At 38.4% G+C, this 24,421-nt stretch overlaps 1 protein-coding gene across 3 annotated transcripts in view; it reads left to right on the top strand.

Annotated features, from left to right (window-relative positions):
- Pop1 (POP1 ribonuclease P/MRP subunit) overlaps positions 1-22,080 on the top strand; it is a 43,809-nt gene extending 21,729 nt beyond the window's left edge. For 2 of the 3 annotated variants that reach the window (XM_083129424.1, XM_083129425.1), the window contains exons 6-9: positions 8,123-9,416; positions 11,713-11,979; positions 14,596-14,815; positions 21,105-22,080. In XM_083129424.1, coding sequence (XP_082985550.1) covers positions 8,123-9,416; positions 11,713-11,979; positions 14,596-14,815; positions 21,105-21,903 — 2,580 coding nt within the window. In that variant the 3' untranslated portion in view covers positions 21,904-22,080. The remainder of the gene's footprint in view (positions 1-8,122; positions 9,417-11,712; positions 11,980-14,595; positions 14,816-21,104) is intronic. The other variant, XM_083129423.1, reaches the window with a different exon arrangement.
- The last annotated feature ends 2,341 nt before the right edge of the window (positions 22,081-24,421 follow it).

Here is a 24,421-nt window from a genome sequence, read left to right as displayed (position 1 = left end):
GTTAGACCACTGTTCTCCTTGATGGCTGCTTTCAGGTCCTCGTCATCCAATACATGTGGTCGTCCACTGCGAGGTTCATCCAAAAGGCTCACATCTCCCGAACGGAATTTCTGGAACCACTGCCTGGCAGTGTGTTCATTCACGGCATTCTCCCCAAATGCTTGGCAAATGCTGCGACTTGATGCGCCAGCTGACAGGCACACTTTAAAAGTCATACAACAAACACACACGAACAAGCTGCTTCGATACCTCCATTTCTCTTCGACACTGGACTAGCTATGACTGCTGTGTGTGCGCAACGTGCCTGTATTACTGACAGTCTATGTTCAGACTAACTCCCGATTGCTTGACAAGCAGGTACGTCATTTCGTTTCCTCTCTGTGAGTGCATGATTAATGGGACCTGAATTTACACACGAGCTTTTCATTAAGTCATGGTGGTGGGGAATATTTGCAATGATTATGTTAGTGTGATTTAGCCTTCGCAGAGTATTTACCAGATTTGGGGATGATTGCATCTGCGTTGTTTATTGAGACGTCATTTGTACTACTTATTATGAGCACGTGATCCTTTGCACCCAGCGTTTTTGCATCTTCAACTATTGTTTCTGTGACCTCTTCAGTTCTTGCACTAGGTTTCACAATAGCACTGCAGCGCATATTTGGTGTAAGTCCATGTATTTGTAGAGCTAGATTACGCCCGTGACTGTCTGCGTATATGAGAATGTTCCTTATGTTGTTAGTATCATTGCCTTTTCACACATTTAGATCCATTGTTACATACTTTCATTTTGTTGGTGCATGCCCCCTTTGTGATAAATTTCTTCATTGCTCCAAATTCTTGGTCGTTGTTGGAAGTTTTTCCTTCTGCAAAGTCTTGTAACACCGAAAACTGATTTTTGTGTTCTGGTATTGCATGTGGAAATTTTTTTCCAAAGTAAGTTCCCCTCGGCAGACTGGGGTTTTTGAAATGCGACGAACTTGATTTAACTACATCACTCCATTTTTCTTGATAAGCACACACGGTTTCTTCACACACTTCATTTTCTGTGAGAAATAAGAGATCAGCTTCTAGAATCTTATAATTTCGTTTTTGCCGGCAAGTTCAGCTCGCAGATCTTCGCAGTTACTGCATGGCAACATTTTTGCTATTTACGAGGGGCGTTCAAGTCAATCGGGGACTTATTTTTTTTTCCAGGTTTAAATAAATGCCTAGGCTGGAGGTTTTGTATGCAGTAGGAACTGGCAACTGTGTGCTGTTACTGGTAGGCGGCGCTTATTTCCCGCGCTTCTGCATAGACCGTTATTCAAGATGGCGGACAACAGTGTGGACGTCTACATGGAACAGCGTGTTGTGATGAAGTTTTTTAGTGAACGAGGACAGAAAACCTGCTGAAATTTACAGACGACTTCAGGCTCAGTACGGTGATGAGACACTCTGTCACAGTAAGACATTTGAATGGTGTAAGCGCTTCAAAGATGGCCGTATCTTTATTACTGACGATCCCGGTCGTGGTGGATCACAGCCCACGCCAGTCATTCCTGGGAACATTCAGCGCGTGGAGCAGCTGATCCTGGACAATCGTCGCATAACCTGTCGTGAAATTGCAAGTATCAATACTATACTATCAACAGTGAGTATTACTGCAGTGTTCTGCGTGATGTGCATAAGAGTTTATGGAAGAAACGTCCGGGTTTCATCACAAAGGGTGTTCTCTTTTTGCAAGACAATGCACGACAGCATACTGCTCAACGCACATTCCAAACATTCCAGGAAATCGGCTGGGAGATATTACCCCCCCCCCCTATAGTCCTGACTTAGCGCCAAGTGATTTTCACCTGTTTGGAACCCTGAAGGAATTCCTTAGAGGAAAACATTTCAACACTGGTGATGAAGTGAAGAATGCTGTCCTACAATGGTTCCGCCGTAATGATAAATCTTTCTATGCCAAAGCATTCCAGTCGTTAGTTAAACGCTGGGATAAGTGTATAACTGTAGCAGGAGGTTATGCGGAAAAATAAATCCAGTTACCACACTTTGAAATTTGATCTTCTATTTGTTTTAAAAAAAAGTCCCCGATTGACTTGAACGACCCTCGTACTTTTCTTGCTTCAGATTGCTGGGCTCTTCAAATATTTTATTATTTTTCGCTGCTCTTCATATACCAAATATTCTATAAGATAATGATACTTTTAACCTTATTACCACTAAAAACCACAAAAGAATTTCGAGCTCTATAGTTCATTACGGTATCATGTGACCTACTTTAGGGTATCCTTGGTATTGTGATGCTTCGCATTTTCCTTGCCTCTACTACTCCCCATACAATGAATGGGATTGCAGTGGGGCTGGACTGGGCTACAAGTCAGGGCACCAGTGGTGGGGTAGCTTGCCATAAAGCCATGCCTTCATTTTCCCTGCTTTGTGTGCTGGAGCAGAACCCCGTTGCGCTACCAGACTGATTATAGACCTTTCCATGCCTATTTCTTGTGCTAAGTCTCTCATTCAATTCAGGTATGGATTCCATACTTCTCTTGCGATCAGAAAGTTTACCGTGGTTTGCCCTGTCAATTTTCTGGTTGTCAGACTCCCTGTACACCTTGGCTGAGTGATAAACTTCTTGTTAGCCAAACTATTATATTATTTCTATTGCCATTTTCTGGTATAAAGCAATTTGAATATTGATGTCCTGCAATTGTATTCTCTGTTCATGTCTAAGCAAATCTGAGTTTTTAACTTTTTGGCATGTTATTTCTTCTTGCATTGTGCATTGCCATGTGCATGTAGTTTGACTGACTGTCCTATCTATAACACTGCCTGATAAAATTATGCAGTTATCTCTATGCTCCTGTACATACAAATATTCCATCAGAACTATATCATATCAACACACAATATTTATTTGCTTTAAATTCTTCATAATTTCTTATGAGATAATCATTTCATCACAAAATCCATTTCTTCCCACAAAGATGTTGCATATATAATGATAAAAATGCATTTTATGTAATTTTGAGGATGTTTAAACTGTGTGTGGCATTTTTGCTCACCTTGTGACATACTCTAGTCTTGAGAGAAGTATAATTTGGTATCTCTGATTTAATTTGAACAAATACTGATACTATACCAGTAAAACCTCAGACATAATAAAATTGAAGAAATATTTTTAATAAATCCTGAAGTTTATTTTGTGGGGTGCTAATGCTTAGTAGCTCCTGAATATCCAAGTCCTGTTTTGAACCCTGCAATACAATAGTTTAGGTTCTTTCATGGAAATAATTACAGTCAACTCTCGATTCTATGACCCCGGGTATAATGACCCCCTCGAAGTAACGACTCTTTTCCTGGGAACCGTGAAAAATTTAGAAAAAAGTTGAAAAATTTAGAAAAAAGTTGAAAAATTTGGAAAAAAAAGTTGAAAAATTTGGAAAAAAAGTTGAAAAATTGAAGGAAATCGGCAGAAAAATGCGTTGTTGTTTATTTCACTCATTCCCTTCACGAGCAGTCTACCGCTCACAATTGCATCTGAACTAAAAATAGACACCACCACACCATGCTTGAGTGATAACCAATAGCACTTGACCTCTGCCCTCCCCTCCCTCAAGTGCACCAATGTTACCCCGCACCCGACGGCCGCTACCCAATGCACCAGGCTTGTTTTGCCACTCTTTCTCTTGGATACGCGAGAAGAGAAGATTGAATGTGCTTGGATGTTATTTTAAATCGACCTTGACTTGTTTCCTTGTCCTAAGAGCTGCTGAAATCTTGCAGGTGAGGAGGGGGAGAGCAGCCCGAAATGACTGCTGGACTTTCAGTCTTTGCCAATGTGTATGGAAGGTCAAGCTCTTTCATCGATAAATACATCACCTTGAGAGATAAGATCACAGGAATGTTCCAAAATGCAGATGCGTGGCACCTGGAAGTCTGGCCCATTTGTCCAGCTCTGACCTGGATTTCAGTAGGTTCCCGTGAGTGAGCAACTCTCGGCCTTGTAGCCGACAACTTCCAGTAACCGCTTTCATTCAAAACGTGTTCTTTGTTCCCTGCAACACTTCATAAAAAAGCGAAACTGTTAGAGATAATCAAAGCCACATAGGCAAACTAAAGACACATAGGCAAACTAAAGATCAACAACCCGCTTAATGCATTGTCATCCAGGTTTCCACAAAAGTTTACTTCGATCTTACGTGCATCATAACTCCCGTTTCCCACTCATACGTTTTCCTAATTGTGTCGTAATATCTGCCAAAAAAGTGTTCTGTTGGCTGACTGAGTTCTCCCTTTTTTCCTGTCAGCAAAGGAGGGGAGGGGCGATTTTCTTGCTCGTGTGTGCACACGGGCTGATTACAGGCAAGGGTGGAAGTGGACCCACTCCTCTTCCTTTCCTTTGATGTCTAAAATGGGGCAACCAGTTCTGGATATATTCTTGAAAACGAACAAAAACTAAAAAAAATAAAAAAAATTAACCCCCCCTTTTCCCCAGCTTATTCTCCACCACTGGTGTGCACGGCAATGTTGATAATTGCAGAATTTAGGTCTTTTTTTATGCTGTTGTCTGCATAGGAAATATTACCTGTATTATTGTCTGTTGCATGGTAAAACGTAAAGCAAGGGTCATTTCTTTCTTCTTTACACTGCTGTTAAAAGTTCCGTCTTCGACAGTTGCGTTATCTTTAAAATGCTGGGATTTTTCTCTTCCGCCACCTGTTGCTCGAACTTCCAGCCAGTGTCCTTGTTTTTACGATGCAGCTGGCGCCAGTGTTTTGTCTAACGTCTCCAAAGCTCTTGCTTGCCGATAACAGCAATGACTCATCCAGCGCAAAGGAAAAAGTTATTGTTTTGAATCTCGCAAAGCTGTGAAGAAAAAAAAAAAGTGCTCAATGTAGGAATGGTCGCTGAGATCGATTAAAAAGACATTATTCAAGGGGAAAACTTTTGGAGGAGTGGGTGTTTGACAACGAGAATACTCCTAAATCCAACATTAAATCATCGATTAACGTGAGAGTAAATAAGGATCTACCATTTTGATATGTAAAAATGCACAGATTCATAAAGCTTGTTTTCAGTTCATTTTATACTGATGGGCTAATCGGGACTAAATATACAGTGGTGGCCAAAAGTCTGGAAAATACTTTAAGAAATCTCTTTTTTGGCTTTCACATACAAATAAATTTTATATGTCCTTCTATTCCTTTGTTTTCTATTAGCCTACACATTCATACAAGTGGCAGTATATTATATAAATGGTTTCTGTAAATAATATTATATTTTTCTTCTTCTTCTGCAAAGGTTGGTTTCTCATTTGAACTATATATAATTTTATCAATGACTTCCAAGCTTACTCTGATGTAGCGAACAATATTATAAAGGTATTATTGTGTGCATTGTGGAAGTTTCTGTTGCAACATTTTTGGCTTCAATTGTTGTTACTATGAGCACATTGTTGCTTGATAAATACCAGTGATTGTTGTTGCGAAACAGTGGATATCTGTGAATTGAGAAGATACAGTACAGCTGTATTCTGAACACTTGTTAGTGGGATTTGAAAATTGAAAGTGGAAGGAGAGACTTCCTTTTAGTTTTCTGTGTGTCGGTGGTTTTAGAACTCTTCTCGTTTATTATACAAATATAAACTAGTGCTAGTGTGTTAGCTAGTGTGTATTTTCATCACCTGCACCTGTCTTTCCGGGAATAATGTTGGCAAGAAGCAAAAAGGGTTCTGAACTGAGCCCAGAGACCAGGGCCCAGATCAGCATATTGCATCAAGAGCGTAAGTCAAAATCCGAAGTTGCATCCCCAATCAAGATAGCTCTAAGTACTGTCACAAAAACACTGAATAGAATTCAAGAAATTGGTTCATTCAAGTCTCGCACAAGAAATGGCAGGCCACGTGTTACGTCTGATCGAACACACACAGCAATCGTTAGATTATGCAAACAATCTATCCCAAAACTACTACTGTAAAATAAGATCAAACCTTCCAGAAGACATCAACAAACCGAGTTGCTGAACCATTAGATGTAGACTGTTTGATGCAGGTCTGAAATCCTACACTCCAGCAAAGAAGCCGAAACTATCACAAAAAAATGTCACTGATAGTATAAAATTTTGTCGTCGTTACATGGCCTGGACAGCAGAGGACTGGGAATCAGTGATGTTTTCTGATGAATCAACATTTACTCAGTTTTTCCATTATAATAAATATGTAAGATGCCCCAAAGACAAAAGGTATGACCATAGTTTTGTCATTCCTACTGTGGAGCAAGCAGAAAAGTGATGGTCTGGGGTTGTATTTCCGCAAAAGGACGTGGATCACTATGGATAATGCCAAGGAACACTACCATAAATGGAGAGGTGTATCTACAGATCCTTGAACAGAAGCTTCCAGCTGTTATGGACATTCATCAGTGTACTTATTTTCAACAAGATGGAGCTACTTGAGACGGTAATAAGAAAAAGTGAAATCCTGGCTAACCTTGCGCGACTACCAGTTGCTCCATCCATGGCCAGGCAGTTCGCCAGATCTAAACTTCATAGAAAATGCATGGTCCATCATGAAGATGAAGGTTTCGGAGAAGTCTCCAACGTCATACAATGACCTGGTACAAAAAATCAAGGAAGTATGGGTCACTGAAATTACACCAGATTACTGTCAACGCTTGGCGCACTCTATGACCAAGCGGATATATGAAGTGTTAAAAAACAAAGGACATGCTACAAAATACTTGAGTATGGAAATTATGATAATTTGTATCTATATTTGTTCAAGTAATCTTATAGTATACATTTTAAAAATAAAATGTAAAATTTCATCAATTGTATTAAGTGTGAGAGAATTAAAAAGTATGAATAATTGAAAATGTTGATGTTTTTCCAGACTTTTGGCTACCACTGTACAGTTTAAAGTGAAATTCAATTCCAAACCTAAATGACTTTTGACTGGGATTCTGTTTAATGACGTGTCCTAGAATAGCATTGGGTGAAGACAGATCAGATCGCAATTTGCACGTTTCCTTTTTCACACTGATTACAATGCAAGTCAAGGAAGGAGTTTGGACTGCTCCCTTGAATGGGGAAGGAGGGAGGGCGAATGAAGTTGGTTGAAGCAAAGAAAACGTGGCTTTTTTTTTTGCGATGTATTTTACACAATCGAACCAGAACGAAAATTACAGCCCTGCCTTTTTTTGTTTGTCTGGTGCCTAGAAAGGTTGTGTTGTTTCTCCCGAGAGATCTAATCTTACCAGTTAATCTTGTAACAGACAATGTTCCAGTAGACCCGTATAAAATCCAACATTCATTCTGCCCGATTATCTCCCGACTTTTGCTGGCGCCAGCATGACTGGTGTCAAGATTCTTCGAGTTTCACTTGCAATAAGCGAGAGATTGTTTTCCTTTCCATAGGTCTCGGTGCAAACGGGTTTCTCATGAACTATAATTGTAAGAATTTCCTGGAAAAGCAACGACTGTGCACAATTGAAAGAAAGTAACATTATTTTAAATTAATTTTTGTGAAAACGTTTTCATGTTCTATTTTCCTTCTCACAACATGCATCCTGTGCATAACAGGTTGTATAACTACCAGGATAAATGGTGTTACCATCTCCTAGGCATCTTTGTGTCCATTTAAACTCCGTTTAAGCAGAAAATTGGTGCAAATTCCAATAACGACCCCTTCGAAATAACAACCCTTTTCCCGGGAACTGTGAAAGGTTGTTGAATTGAGAGTTGACTGTATATAGCTGGGAGGCTGAGGCTAGAGGTTGACATGGACCTCAGAGGATATACCTTGCGAAGCGAAGTCCAATAGACCAGCGTTGGTCTAGTCAGTAGGTCATCTGACTGCCATGTAGGAGAAATTGGTACCTTGGGGGGGGGGGGGGGTAAAGGCAGCTGGAGCATATTGCTGATCACATCACCTCCAATATGATAGAGAAAAAGAAAGTGTAGGGCCATACCCCCCCCCCCCAATCCCCTAAATGTGCCTTCATGTCACAATGCTATATACACGAGGAACATTACCTTTTACCTACCAAAGTCAAATAAACATCTCTGGTGGTCTAAGATGCCAAATAGGATGATTTTATCATGTTACTTCACAAATTTATTTATTTTTTTCTTTCAGGATCATTCATATTTTTCTGCAATTGAATTATCTGGAGCTCTGGAGAACATTCTTAGTGGACTTAGTACACTAACATCCAGCACTTGTGGCCCAACTTTTGGTGCCCAAGCATATTTGAACGGAACTCGGGAAGGTTCTGTGATGTTATATCATAAGAATACGTTCCCGTATGGAGCCATCGGCAGTGTAACATTTTTATGGAAGCCGGAGCAAGAATACGAGGATTCGTCCATTGTGCCAAATGCAGAAGAGAATATTAGGACAATCTGGATGTGGGTTCATCCATCCTTTTATGAAGAGGTGCTTCAGGAGTTAATTGATGTATTTGACTTTGTGAATGTCCAAAGTGAGTGTGAGCCAGTGATACCAAGTGACACTGAATGTGGAGAATTGATGGGCAGGAAAGGAAAGAAAAAGAAGAATGTAGAACCAAGTGACACTGAATGTGGCGAATTGAAGGACAGGGAAAGAAAGAAAAAGAAGAATGTAGAACCAAGTGACACTGAATGTGGCGAATTGAAGGACAGGGAAAGAAAGAAAAAGAAGAATGTAGAACCAAGTGACACTGAATGTGGCGAATTGAAGGACAGGGAAAGAAAGAAAAAGAAGAATGTAGAACCAAGTGACACTGAATGTGGCGAATTGAAGGACAGGGAAGGAAAGAAAAAGAAGAATGTAGAACCAAGTGACACTGAATGTGGGGAATTGAAGGACAGGGAAGGAAAGAAAAAGAAGAATGTAGAACCAAGTGACACTGAATGTGGGGAATTGAAGGGCAGGGAAGGCAAGAAAAAGAAAAAGAAAGATGTAGAAAAAAATAAACTGAAGCCTAAAAATGTTCCATTTGTGAAAACACCAAAGTTCACCAATGGTGCAGTTAATATGGTTCTCTTGAAAGACACTTTAAACAGGTTTCGTTTGATTGGACCTTTATCCCAGGCAGTGTTGTGTGAAGTTCTAAAGCCATCTGTTTTAGATGCAGTTGTTAGGACAGAGAGAATTAATGAAACCGGATGTAGGCAAGGTGTCAAGAGAAGCCACAAGGGGGAGATAAAAATGGAAACTAATGGTGATGTGGAAACTGAAAATGTGCCGATGTCATGGTGGAAAAGATATTTAGCTGAAAATGACTTTCTCCTGCAAAGCTTGGAATTTCAAAAAAAAACTTGGAGAGGATTGACTAGTGTTATGTCACCAGCAGAACTTCCACCGCATACAGTGTTTGCTCTCACAGTTCAAGACCCAAGAAATTTTATGCCACAAAAGAGGAGCAAAGCTTTGCCATCAATAAGTGGTAATTTTTTATTATTTTATTAGGGTAATTGTTACAATTTTTATGTATTGGTGGGAAGTGGTATCACCAGGGGTAGACAATACTAAATATAATTCAGTCCCTTTTCTCAGAAGCTAGCATGTATTAAGATGACAATGAATCCAACTAAGATATAGCTACACATTTTGAAATCTGACCTTAAAGCATGTAATTTATTAATTAATACAAGATTGGACTATAATAATCCATGGAGTAACAACCTGCGAGGGCCAGAGCTCACCTACCAACTGCTGGCCTCACTCCCACCAACCAGTTACGGGGTGACGTGTGACAATTAACCAGGGTGGCTACTCACCGGGAATTCCGGGTATTATGCGTGAATTATTGGCTCCGGGAATTACGTGTGAATTCTACTTGAATTTTTCTCCGTAGACGTGAAAAATTACAATTTTTTCTAATCCAAATCCTATTCACATTTTATGCAAATAAAAATTATTTTTGGTATAATTTTCTTGCTCGCTTCGCTCGCAGTTTCTCCTTTTCTTAGTCTTGTCAAGTTTATAACCATAGCTAGGAGGCAGCAGGAGTCGGACCTTGGTGCCGAACTATCTAAATGAAAAATGCTGTAAAATTGATCGATTGATTTGTGGTTTTAAGTCCACTTTATTCACAGAAAGGCTAATCAGGACAGGACATACAGTTTGAAGTGGGATCCGAACTACTGTGCCGTGTGGAGAAAAATAATTTAAATCGTTTAGCAAATGCTTTAGCACCAACTTCTACCCCCCTTTTTGCATAATTTACGAGGATATTGATGTCTTTGATATTATTACTCCTGCTCCTCCTCCTCCTCCTCCTGCTGCTGCTGCTATTGCTGTCCATTCATCAATTTCATCATATCACACATCCCCATCTTCGCAAATTAGCCAAACATGGCACAACAAGCAAAGTAAAATAATAATAATATTAACACTATTATTATTAGTATTAGTACATTTATCCTGGCACTTTCTCCCCGCCTGCTCAGACAAAAATTCATGGTTGCATCTCTGATTATAAATAGAAACTCAGCACCTTAAATTAAATATTTTAATTATATTATGTATACCGTTTAATTGAATTATAATTTTTGGATGTTAGAATCACAAAGACCCTTTATGTTACGAAGATATTTGTGTGGATGTTGAGGTTGAAATAGAGAATTCAATTTTTGGAAAGTTCACCTTGAAAACCGGGAATTATACTTAAATGTTATCATGGTCCAAGCGTAGCCACTCTGTTAACGAACCCCCAGTCATAGGTTTTCTATGACCGGGTTATGCTACTCATTCGTAGATCCCCATCGATGGTGGGTAGCCACCGGTTCCCTGCATTGGCCAAAATGTCAGGAGAACAGTTGTTATGCTTTTCCCAGGAGAGACTAACCTGTGCATGTCATGTAGTCGGAGCCCAAAGCTTACATCTTAGACCGCACGGCCACGGTGTTGGACACACGATTGGATTTAAAGTAGTTAATTCTTGCCTCTGAGTGGCCTTCCTAAAGAAGGATCTACTGGTAACAGTATGAATAACTATGCAATACGTTCTAATATATGGCCTACTACCATATCACTGCAGATTTTAAAATTCGGCTAGATACTATGCAAAAATTTATAATGCAATGTTTGTCATTCTGATTTAATGTTACATGTGATACAGAAAAAAAACATTAAAAACATATTGTATTCATAATTTAAAAAAAGGTATTTGAAATTTTCATAAGTGAACTGGAATAATTATAAGCAACAACAGTACTTTAGTATTATATGGACTACCTGATTTCAGATTGTCTGTTTTAACCTAACCAAACTAACCTAACCTAAAGTAACATAATATTTACTTGTTCCCATTTCCAAAGTTAGGTTAGGTTAAAACAGACAATCTGAAATCAGGTAGTCTGTATAATACTAAAGTACCACAACAACCACAAAAATAAGAATTAGAATTAGATTTTGGACTGTGTATTTGTCTACCCTTGGGTAACACAATTGGTTCATCTTGGTATTGACTCAGCTCAAGGTCAAAGTAATATGGGGAAGTTGAAATTCCTAGGTGGGGATGCTTGTTTCAGTTTGGGGATGAGTGGGGCGATGCTTACACAAATTTTCTTAGAAGGGATAGCATCCCCTTCATTTCCTCCCAATTTGAGTACTGGTTCGACTCTGGTACTGTCCTAACTCGTAGCCCTGATTCATAGAGTAAAAATGGTCATTCTTTTGAATTTTTATCATTTCGGTCCACACATGACAGTTCAGTGACTTTTTCTATCATTTTGCAGAACATGTAGAGGCAACAGCAGATTTGATACGCCCTTCACCCACGTTAGCTGCAAGTGCACTGTGGAACCCTTATGTGAGAGATGCCGTTACAGCAACTAAATTATCAACAGCTGAGTTTAATGAGCTTAGATCAAAACATTTAGTTCCTGGCCACACCAAGGAAGAGTTGCTGTTTTCATACCAGGATCCTGAGATGGTGCATTCACAAATACCTGTTATCCTGATTCAGCAGCCAGGGAGTCAAGACCCAGTGCAGAAAAAAATAGGTAAGGAGTGTTGGATTTTAATATGAAGCAGTGTTTCTTTTCGGTACAAAAAGTCATTTGATCAGACCAGCATTAAATATCAATATACTTTGTTTTTACAGTGTTTGAAGAGATTAACGATGGCAACTTTTAATACGAAATTAACATGAGATTCTTCTTCTCATGTTGTCCAATTAAAGATCCATTTCGTTCATCTTCATTTTTCTCTTGCCATAGACTTAATTTTCCACAGAAAAAAAAAACAACTTTAAATATGCTGACCAAAGCAGTCTTTATTTCCGTAAATGCTTAACACATTTCAATGCTCTATCAGGGTCTTCCTCAGACTCAGAACTGCCGATCTCCATGGCAGAGTGGTTAGCACAGTGCACTAGGATGCCAGGGGTTCTGGATTTGAATCCTGGCATGGGTGTCCCTTCATCATATCATCCACTCATCGTCATCTTCGCAATTAGCCAAAAGTAGCAGAAAAGCGAAGTAAGTAAAGAAAACAACAATAAATCAGATTTGGAACCAAACTAACATCTGCCTTGGTCAGCATATGCCATGTTTTTTTCTATCATGGAAACAAGGCTTAACCTTTACCCGCCGGACCTCTCGTGCACCTGTATTCTCGTTCACACCAGCGCATTTTCAAGCGCGTTCTTTTCAAACTTGCCGTGAAGTTAAAAAAAAAAGTAACTCAAGAACTAATTGTCATAGGTATATGAAATTTGTTTTCTTTCTTAAAGACAGGGCTTTTAGCGGAGGTAAAATGTATACATTGTGCCTCCCAATAATTTAATGTCAAATTAAGAAGAAGTGTGTAGCAGTGGTACATTCCTACAACCTTGCAAAGTTTCGTTGAAATCGGACTGATATTTCTTGAGTAAAAAAATAACAACATATAAATTGGCAGTGTTGCCAGCTTCAGGACAGTGTCCGGAATTTCACTTGTAGAATCGGTCCTATGGACGCTGGATGGACCAAATTTGGAGAGAAGCATGAGAAAAGACCGCTCTATGAGGATATGTAATGCACGTGCCACAAGTTTGAAAAAAATAAACAAAATTACGGGGTTCGGATGTTACTTAAGATGTTCCTTTTTATTCATTCTTACAATTAGAATTTAAATTTTTCATAAAGATGCAGTAGTTCAGCAGTTATAGCTTTTTATCTTCAGTATATCCCAAAATAACAAGGGAATATAGGGCTTTTTCAAACAGCACTCTTTAATAATAGTAACAATGGATGAACTGTTTCGTAATTGCAGTATATAATGCCTTTATATGTAAACTAATGAACAAAGAAGATAGAACTGAAATACAGTGTATAGTTTACAAAAAATGACACATTAATTGCTGCCATGTGCTAACACGTGGTCGGGGCAAATTTTTACAACCCCTGCATCCCCCCCTGAATCCTTAATTGTCAGCTTAAAATGTTGCTTTTTACTCATTCTTGCGTCTATAATTTATTTTTTAAAAAAGATGCAGTAGTTTACAAGTTATAGCCACTTTTAAAAATCTATCCCATAATAATATGGAGATAACAAAGGGAAAGAAAAACTTTTTCAAACTTCACTTGTTAATAGTAGTAACAATGGATGTATTGATTTGTAATTCGAGTATGTCATACCTTCGTATATATACTAAAGATAAAAAGAGATGGAACTGAAATAGCATGTGCAGTTTTCGAGAAATTGCACGTTAATTGCTGCCGCGTGCTGCTGGTCGAAATATCTACCATCCGGGATTAAGGGGTTCACATGTTGTAGTCAAAATTTCGACCGCCAGGTGGCGAAAGGTTAATAGTGTTACTAATTTTTGATGCTGTAGCAAGTACAGTGGAACCCCGATTTTATATTCCTGGATTTTACATTTTTCTGCATTATTCATTCAGTTTTGATAACATAGCTAGATATTGTAAACTTTTCCTCGTTAACTGAATTTAAAATTTTTCAGCTTGGTCCCCTGAAAAACGTAAAATCGAGGTTCCAATGTACAGGGTGTTTTTTTTTTAAAAAAAGGTGACTGAACATGGTTTAAGTAGAGTTTCAGTTACTTTTTAAAAATTTTTTTTACACCCTTTACTTGTAAAATCTACAATGCATTATTATGGTGGTCAAAGAAGGTAGATCTCAAAGTTTCAGCTACTCACAAAAATGTTTAGGTACTTTAATATGCCATTATCTAATTTAATTTCATTTTTGTTATTTAGTGTCTTTTCTGCCACTTTTAGCTAATTGTGAAAATGAAAATGCGTAATATGATGAAAAGTGGATACTTATAAAAAACACCCATGCCAAGACTGGAATTTCAACCTAGATCAGTGGTGGTGTAACGTAACACGCTCTGATCACCTATTAAAACATGACATTCAAGCTTTTAGGAAGAATAATTTTAGTTTAGTTTAGCAATAACTGTCCCAATCCTTAAATAGTGTGGGATAATAACAAGAAATATTGAAAATGAGTATTCTTTACGAGTGTCTCTTCATCACTTCCACCATATCATCACTCATTCTCATATTCGCAATTAGCCAAAAGTGGCAGAAAAGTGAACTAAATATAAACCAATCGAATCAATGAAAATAACCAAACTAAAATTATAAACATTTCTTTTCTCTTGTCCATAGGCTATGGCTCTGGTTGGGATATTATAGTTCCAGCTGGTTGGGGGATGCCTTTTTGGCTTGCCTTCATATTCTGCTCTGCCCGAGCCGGAGGTCTTAGGGAAGACGAATCCCTCGCTTTGGAAAGTGGTCGTGGTACTTGGCTCAACCTTGCTCCTGACACATTAGCTGGTTTCGAGGAAGGAAAGAGGAAGCAACGTGAGCTGGAGGAGAAGCATTTCAGGTAAGGGTTTACGCAAGACGTGATTATTATGGCTCGGAAGTTGATGAAAAATCATCTTGTTATTCCTGGGCTCTGTAGCAGTCCATTTTACTTCAGTTAGAACCAGTTTGTTTGTTTGTTTTTTTCATTTTCCAACCTTTTTTTTTGGCTTTTAGGTCACTTTTCAGTTGTTTTGCCAATTTTTGCCCTTTTTTAAAGTTTTTAAGGTTTTTTTTTTTGCTCCTTGCCTCATTTTGAGTGAAGTAGAAATGCATTTGCTGGCATAACTTACATATTTAAATTTCCTAAAATGGTCTGTTTAGCAAGGCACCAATAATTGTAAATATGGTTAATGTAAAGGCAGTGCTTTAGCAGTGGATAAATAATTAATAGTAAATGTACTTTTTGTCCAGCAAACTTACTTTGAGGTTGCTTTGCTGGCCACTATTATTGCTTTAATCTGTGATTTTAAAGTAAAATTAGTCACATGAAAAAATTATAATCAGATGCACATGCAACGAAGCTGTATTTTCAGAAATTCACTCTGAAAGGAGGTCAATGACTTATACAAAAAAAATATATTGTGGTGTATTTTATGCAACCTTGAAGTAAAAATATAGAAAACTACATTATCACTTAATTGCTTTTCCCCCTTTGATTCAATAGTTTAAACCACCAAATGACAGATTTTATTGAATTATTCAACTAGTCTCTTGTTATTTATGAAAAATATTAAGCTTTCTTTAGAAGAGCGAAAATTATTTTTTGGTATTTTTTTTTACATTTTAAGGTAATTTATAGATCCTTTTTTTAATTATTTTTTTTTGTCATCAACTTCCAAGCTCTAATGATTTTCTATTAAGAGTATGGTCAGATAGAATCCAGTTCCAGCTGAACTTTTACGCTTGTGTACACAGCAAAAAGTAGCAGAACAAACAACATAATGTAAATAAGTGTGGGTGCTCACATTGGATCCAAGGGCCTCCCCCATGGCGCAGTGGTAGCGTCATTGCCTTGTAATCAAGGGGTCCCGGGTTCGATACCCGGTGGAGGCACAAGTGGTTCGGATCCCACTTTAAACTGTAGGTCCAGTCCCGATTAGCCTTACAGTGCATAAGTGGACTTAAAACACCAACTCAACCAACATTGGATCCAAGCTACTTGGGCGTGCATGGCTGCGTTTCATTGACCATGTGTTGTTTATTCGTTGCTGGGCTGTTGTCGCTGTATCAATGTCTGCATGCTCAGTGTAGGGAAAGGGTTTGGGTATGCTTCTCCTCCTCTCTGTTACTCTTGGACAAGTAACACAGGGTATCTAGCAGTCTGGAAAAACTTGGAAAAGTCAGGAATTTAAAAGGGCTGAGCCGATACCACTTTGAACCGATACCGATACTAATACTCTTGCCGATACCCACCGATAACGATACTTGAAAATTGCAATAATTAAAATTTGTTCAAAATATTGATCAATATTGGTGTGTAAATATTCTCCAATAATTTGCTTTAGTATATTCAAGAATTACTTATAACCCCAACCAACCCCTCCCCCCCCCTCAGGCAGGCATGCCACTGATCACCAATTTGCAGAGAACATGCCACCTCATTGGCTGTCACCCTGTGTTCTGTTCGTCAGAATCATCTCTTGAGCTTGTTGAATCTTCCCATCAGTGGTGGAGGTTGATGGGCATCCTGCTCCCGCTTCGTGCTTCTCGCTTGTCCGGTCATTCTTGAACCTCTCGATCCACTCATATACACTACGCAGTAGAGCACTGTCCCCGTATTGTACTCAAAGCCTAAGGTGAAATTCAGCCCCTGACACACCTTCGGAGCAGAGAAACAGATCATTGTTCTCTGTTCTGCGTTGGTGCACAATGCCAGCAGAGCAGTCATGTTTACTCTGTTACAAAAGAAAGAAAACTGGAGCGATTAATATGAAACCTCGGCCATGTTACAACAACAGTACCATCTTTCAGCACGCGAACTCTGAATGGCCAACCTAAAGAAAGTAATGGTGAAAGTGCATTTAATTTTTGACTCTCCCTAGTATTATGCAATCACAAAATATATAGCTTTTCGTGCAAAATAAAAATAAAATTTGAATTTTGCATAATTTCCAGAATGATTGAGACTCCACGAACGTTTAGTGTGGCATTTTGGCAGACCTTGTTAAAGACCAATATGCTGGAAAAGTATCGGCTGGTATCTGTGGATGAATAGATACTTTCCAATACTGATACATCGACATTGGCTCAGCCCTAGAATTTACTTTTTCTGGAATAGTCAAGGATTTCTGGAAAAATCAACATTTTTTGTAGTAGTGCACTAAAAGTAGGTTTTTCAACAAATTAAAAAGAAGCAATGAAGACATTTTAAATGTGTTGTGGACAAACTATACTTCAGTTTGCTATATTGAGTATTATTACCAGTAGCTACAGTATGAATTTTTGTATTAAATACTCTAGAAAAAAGGGGTCATGTTTTGAACTATTTTCAGTTAGAAATCTACTTCCTTGTGATTTTTGGGTTGTTTGGTCGATATTAGGATTAATATATACATTAGGGATGGGAAAGATTAATCGGTAATCTACCGGCATTGGCCGATATAGGCATATCGGTTTATCGGTAAAATTACTGATTATTTTACCGATCCAATGTATCTATAAACATCTTATAATTTAGTACAAAATTCTGCCATTTTGTTATAATTTTTGTGGATAATCTCCATGCCCTACTTTTTAAAAAAGTAAATGCCTTGAAACACACATTTATTGAGGAGGTCAGTGATCCATTCACGTACTTCAAGACCTGTTTGGAACTTTATATTGTATCAGTAGAATATCGGTTATCAGTATCAGTAAATTTATATATATTACTAAATTTTACTATAATTATGCATTATTTATGCTATAGTTGTTATGATTTTTATAAAGGAGAAATCTGTGTTTACATGACAAGTACAGTATTACGTAAAAACTCACCCCTGATGCTCCTATCAAGCATTCAATTATCGTTTTGTCTCCCTTTTTTAATTTTAACATATGGAGCGAATATTTTAAAAGCTTGGTAAAGTGGGATACTAAGTCTGGTGTTTAGATAAAATGTAGTGACCTTCTTACACACATGTTTAAATACATGAATTGCCCTTATGGTTTAGTATGGAAAAATTTGCTTCTTGGGCTGGAAAAGTCGGGGAATTTTGTTTTTACAAAATTGTAGACTGACACTGCCAAGTGGAACTTATATTGTGAAAAATATGAAAGGTGTACAGGTGAGTGCATGAGAGATACAGTCACTATATTGGATATTTTCCAATTTCAAATGAGGGCATGTAATAGGAGCTCATATGACAGGTGCATCTCCTAGCAGCAAAACAAGAATGTATAACTGGCTCCAGCATTGTGATATATCAAATTGTGAGTGATCATAATAAAACATTGCCTGTTAGATTGAATTGCTACCTGCGGTGCCCCTTATCAGTAAAAATTGTAAGCATGCTTCATGTGCATATGAATAAAAATTGCTGATTGAAAATTACACAAGTAAATTCCATGGTCTGTTTTCTCTGCCTACACAGCTTTGAAACACCAAGGTGGTGCAGACTATAGATTGCTTATGGATATTCTCTGATGACTAGGGCTGAGCCGATGTAATTTTGAACCGATACCGATGCCAATACTCTTATCGATTCCCACCGATGCCGATGCTTGAAAATTACAGTAATTAAAATGTGTTCAAAATATTGATCAATATTGTAAATATTATTCTCCAATTATATGCATCAATTTAATCAGAATATCAAAATAGCTGTTATGTAATCACAATAAAAAAGAAATTCGAATTTTGCATAATTTCCAGAATAATAGACTCGACGGAAGTGTCGCACTGCGTTTTTGTGGAACCCGTGAAAACCAATATGCGGGGAAAGTATTGGTATATGAATTGCAACCGATACAGATACCACTGGTATTGGCGGATACTGATACATCGGCATCAGCTCAGCTCTACTGATGACCCATCCTCCACTCTCTTTTTGACAAAAAGGCAGTTTTCATGGCTAACGAACACATGTACTGTGCATCAAATTTCAATATAGATTGTGTGTAAAAAAATGTTTTCTTGCTTTTTCTTAATAGTTGTTTGGAACTTATGTTCTGGATAATGTTCATATTTATTTACAATACATTGGTGTAGAAGTTACATGTCTCTGAATTTTTGACTTCATAGTTAAATGATCCTATGTGAGAATGGAGTTTGCCGTAGATCTTGTAGTTTTTTATAAAATAACAGCAGTGTTTTAGTTTATAAACACTAATAAGAATTGTTGCAGTAAACCAGACTAAATATTCAGAATACGCCACTGGAAGAATTATATCAAGAAATTATAAATGGTATTTCCTGGTAGACACTATCAGACCAACAGTCTGTTCCATCTGTTACTTTCGTAATTTGATAAGTAGGGGTAGAAAAATACAGGATCCGTAGTTGCCATGGTGCCTGAAAATTTTAACTTGCCACCTAAATATTTTAGTTCACTTATGGAAATTTCCATTACCTTTTTTTAAAAAAATGAGTGCTGTGTATGTTTTCAGTATCATGTGTATCATTAAATCAGAATAATAAACATGCCATTATAATTTTTTTCACTGTTACTAGCCAAATTTTAAAATCTGCAGTGATATGGTAGAATCAGCCAAGTATTAGAATGTATTGCATAGTTATTCATGCTTTTATCAGTAGAGTGATGTACCAGGTGTGCTGGTTAATAATTCTTAATTTTGTCGCTGGATGGCGCTGGAAGCAAGGGTTGGTGCACAGTCTCAACTGTTACGTCAGTGTGTTGCCAGGACAATACCTGTCAAAATGCCGTGGATGTGCAACCGAGTGAGAGTGATCGTGATATTGGGTTTGTGTGGAAAAAATGTTGACCTTCAAACCAAATAAGGAGCATGTGTGGTACGTCCTGCTTTTCTTGTTCAATCAAAAGAAAAACGCGAGTGAAAGCCATCGTATCCTTGTGGAAATGTACGGTCCTAACGCAAGACACGTGTGTGCGTTGGTTTCGAAGATTCGAAAGTGGTGATTTCGACTTGAAAGATAAAGATCGCCCGGGCCAGCCGAAAAAATTCCAAGCCGCCGAATTGCAAGTACTGTTGGACGAAGACGATACGCAAACGCAACAACAACTGGCAGAGAAGTTAAATGTTGGTCGCTGAACCATATCTGATCATCTTCATGCCATGGGAAAGATCCAGATGGCAGGAAAATGGGTCCCACATCATCTGAACGACAGACAAATGGAAAAGCAAAAAACGGTGTGTGAAGTGTTGCTTTCTCGGCATGAAAGAAAGTCTTTCTTGCATCGGATAGTGACTGGGGACGAAAAATGGATCTACTTCGAGAACCCAAAATGCAAAAAGTCATGGGTTGATCCAGGACTGACCCAGGACAACCTTAACATCGACCGCAAAACTGAATCGCTTTGGAAGGAAAACAATGCTGTGCATTTGGTGGGATCAGAAGGGTGTAGTACACCATGAGCTTCTGAAACCAGGTGAAACAGTGAATGCCGTTCGCTACCGTCAACAATTCATCAATTTGAACCATGTATTGATCGAAAAGTGCCCAGATTGGGCAACAAGGCACGGAAAAGTGATTTTGCAGCACGACAACGCCTCATCACACACAGTGAAATGCGTCAGAGACACAATTTCTGCACTTGGCTGGGAATTCTTGCCCCACCTGCCATACTCACCAGACTTAGCCCCTTCGGACTACCACTTATTTTCATCAATGTCTCACTCACTTTCCCAGCAACACTTCAACAATTAAGAAGATTGGATCACCTCAAAATGTGAACGATTTTTCTGGAAGGGCATCCACAGGTTGACGGACAGATGGGTACAATGTATAGCTGGCGATGGTGCATACTTTGAATAAAGCATTTGTTACCTTTCTTTCCAGATACACTTGTTTTCTTTCGGATCAATTAAAAATTATTAACCGGCACACCTGGTATATGGAATTTTGTAGTACTCTGCTGCAAGAATTTATTACTTTCAATCCAGTCTTAGACATTTCAAAATTTATATCTTTACCTTAGTTGGATTCATGGCTTTCTTAAACCGCATTTGAAAAATTAATATACATATATATAAATACTGGAAAGAGCAGCTGGAGCTGGCGTGTGAATTATTTTTAGTTTTGTCTACCCCTGTAAATAAGTAATATAAATTCAGAGCATTTTCTGAGTATGTATGCCAGTTGATACTCATGGTACAGTTTTCTTATAAGTTTTTTTTATTATTTCCAGGTACCCACCAGCAAAGAGACCAAACTACATAAAATTTGGAACATTGTCTCCTTTTAACTTCCCTTGGGGAATGCTGCTTCAAGACTGGCTTGGGGGTAGCGTAAGTACAAGTGCTTCTGACCAAAGAGATTTTTATGTTTTAAGAGACAAGAAGAAAATACGCGTGATCCAGCAAGCCATGCAGAGCAAACAAGTAGACATTCAGTCTGTAAAGTCTACTATTGTTGATGAGAAGTGTCTAATTCCCGTGCTCGTGATGCTGTGCGGAAAGGGTTGTTTGTCAGATTTTGCGACGGTGAGTTTGCCATTTCAAGCTGACATTCAGGAGCATCAGCGTGATCGTTCATATGTAGGTCCCGCGGAGCCTGTGCACAAAGATGGAAATGCAAACGAAAGGAAAACTTTAAGAATGCAGCACCAAAAGCTATTGCGACGGCTACAGAAAAAGCGTAAGAAAGAGAAAGAGAGAAGTGAAGAAAGTACTGCAGAAACTACTGAATCAAGCTTTGGCCAGTACTCAGCCAAATCTATTTCTGAAGCTTATTCTAGGAAAATGAAATCGCTTTGGCTTCCAGAGGCAAAAACCTTTAAAGACTGTTGCAGTAGACCAATTATAGGTTGCCTTACGGAAGGGAGGTTTTGTTTCACGGAAGCTTGTGGTGTGGGGTTTTGTTTTGTGACTTTTCCTGGTCTCGTGCAGCTATTGCAATCAGTTCATTGGAATCCCAAGTTACTGGTGCTAGTTAGGAATAACAACAGTGTACAGCATAGGTTTGCTAAGTTGCATATTGTACATTGAGATACATGCCAAAGCATGTGTGTTCAATAAAATCAGATTTTGTACAAGATACTTCTTGTGTGTTTCCCAAAGCAAAGTATTTTAGACACTACTAATTTCTTATTTACAAAAAATCTGCTGCAAACCAGTACTGATGTTAGACAAACAGGTTTTCTTTAACCACAGGATATACAGGGTGATTCAAAGTGATTGTCAGATTCTAGTGGAAACCAATTAAAACTGCCTGTAGAGTAAGATGTTCAAGATATAATGTATGGTATTTCCTTCCAGCATTTGAAATGTAACTGTAACAGTTGGGCTGAAAAGTTCGTAGGCTAACAGTAAAAAATATTTTTTTGACAAAATTCGATTTTATTATTCAATATATATTGCTGGACAATGAAAACCGGACACTTTAATATTTGACATCTGAATTGCAATAACAGCTCGCAGGTATATTACAGAATGTTCGGCAGATCATGTAGTACCATATCACCATTCATAGGCTCAGACTTTGTTTATGCATTCGTACTTAATTCAGTTTCTGCAACATTTAGTTAGCCCTTGTACCAGAGCTTTTATCGACCCATTGCGTTATCACAAAAAATGCAAGTGTCCGGTTTTTTTTGTCCAGCAGTATAGTTGCCTTCGAGGGCGATACAACGATTATAGCGGTCATACAATTTTTCGATGCCATTTTTATAGTACGATTTCTCTTTAGCCTCAAAATAGGCCTCAGTTTCGGCGATTACCTCTTCATCAGTGCTAAATTTCTTTCCAGCGTGCATTCTTTTAAGGTCTGCAAACAGGAAAAAGTCACTGGGGGCCAGATCTGGAGAATATGGTGGATGGGGAAGCAATTCGTAGTCTAATTCATATAATTTTGCCATCGTTTTCATTGATTTGTGACACGGTGCATTGTCGATTGTGAGCCCGCGCGGCACCCATTTTGCACACAGCTTTCGCATGTTCAAATATTCATGCACAATATGTCCAACACGTTCCTTTGATATTTTTAAAGTCTCGGCTATCTCGATCAACTTCACTTTACGATCATTTAAAATTATTTTGTGGACTTTTTTGATGTTTTCGTCGGTAACAGCCTCTTTGGGGCGTCCACTGCGTGCATAGTCTTCGATGCTCATTTCGCCTCGTTTAAATTTAGCAAACCACTTCTCAACGGTTGATTTTCCTGGTGCAGAGTCCAAATAATGTTTATCAAGCCAAGCCTTGGCTTCAACAGTAATTTTTTTCGCCAAAAAGCAATGCTTTATTAACACACGAAATTCTTTTTTTATCCATTTTTTCACAATAACAAAAGCTGCTTCACTCACAATGCTATATCTCACGAACTAATTATCTGGCAGCTGTGAAATTTATACACATATCTTTTGAAGGTTAGTACTAAGTAAAAATCACATGGATTTAATTCTAGTAACGCCATCTATGAGTCAGCCTACGAACTTTTCAGCCCAACTGTTATCTATGGTGTGGTGCAACAATTCAATTCCTGGAATGCCCCAGTAAACACAAACTTTGTTTACATATGCAGAGCAGCTGCTGTCACTTTCAAAATACTCACCTTATGATGCCATTCACAAGCAGCATTCTTGGAACTCATTTTCCAGAATACTCAGGCCTCCCCAATGGCATAGTGGGAACGCCGTTGCCTTGTAATCAACGGGTTGTGGGTTTGATACCTGGTGGAGGCACATAGCACAGTGGTTGGACCCACTTTAAACTGTAGGTCCAGTCCCAATTAGTCTTTGTGCATAAAGTGGACTCAAAACAACAATAATTCAATCTAGAATACAGTACTCAGTAGTAGCAATGCTGTCTTGTTACACTACTAGTCACTAATGTCAGCAAATCTTTGTCCTTTTCAAGGTAAAGATCCAAGAATCTGTGGGAGGTGTAGCCAGGAGAGGAGTGGATAGTTTGTCCAATTTTATTTTGGATTTCTTAGCCAGGATACACATGTCAGTTCAGAGTTTTGCCCCCCTCAAAACAGATTTTGGTAACCTTGTAAGCACTTCCAAATCATTGGTTAAGGCTATGCTGGACCCTTGGCCGATGCCAGCAAAGGAAATTTCCTCTCCTTTTAAAAAACTACTATCATATTCCAATATCTTAAAAAAATTGCATATGCTTGGAATTCCTTCTGTAGCATGTATTTGAATGTTAGTGTGATTCGCATTCGCTGTTGCCTAGACATTTGCAATAGTTTTGTAGCTGTGTAAACTTAAACTACTGCAAATATCTAGACAAGAACTAATGCTAGCATGATGTGTTAACCCCTCTGCCACAGAGGCTGGCTGTAGCTAGCTATTTGGGAAAGTCTTACTATTTAGTGTGCTTGGCAGAAAATGCCTAGTTGGATTTTCTAGGACTTTAGTACTATAGAACTTAATTAAACACATTTTTTCCCAGCGTTTCTTTTGTCAGTATCATCTATAATTTGTTTTAGAGGACATTTGCCATTTCCAACATGGTGGACTAGGCGGCTGTCAGACACAACATCCATAAAAATGTGTGTTAG

This window comes from Lepisma saccharinum, chromosome 1 (assembly GCF_977018435.1).
Source record: "Lepisma saccharinum chromosome 1, izLepSacc3.1, whole genome shotgun sequence".
In the NCBI taxonomy this organism is placed as follows: domain Eukaryota; kingdom Metazoa; phylum Arthropoda; class Insecta; order Zygentoma; family Lepismatidae; genus Lepisma; species Lepisma saccharinum.
Note: the sequence above shows the minus strand (reverse complement) of the source record. Positions and strands in the feature narration are given on the sequence as shown.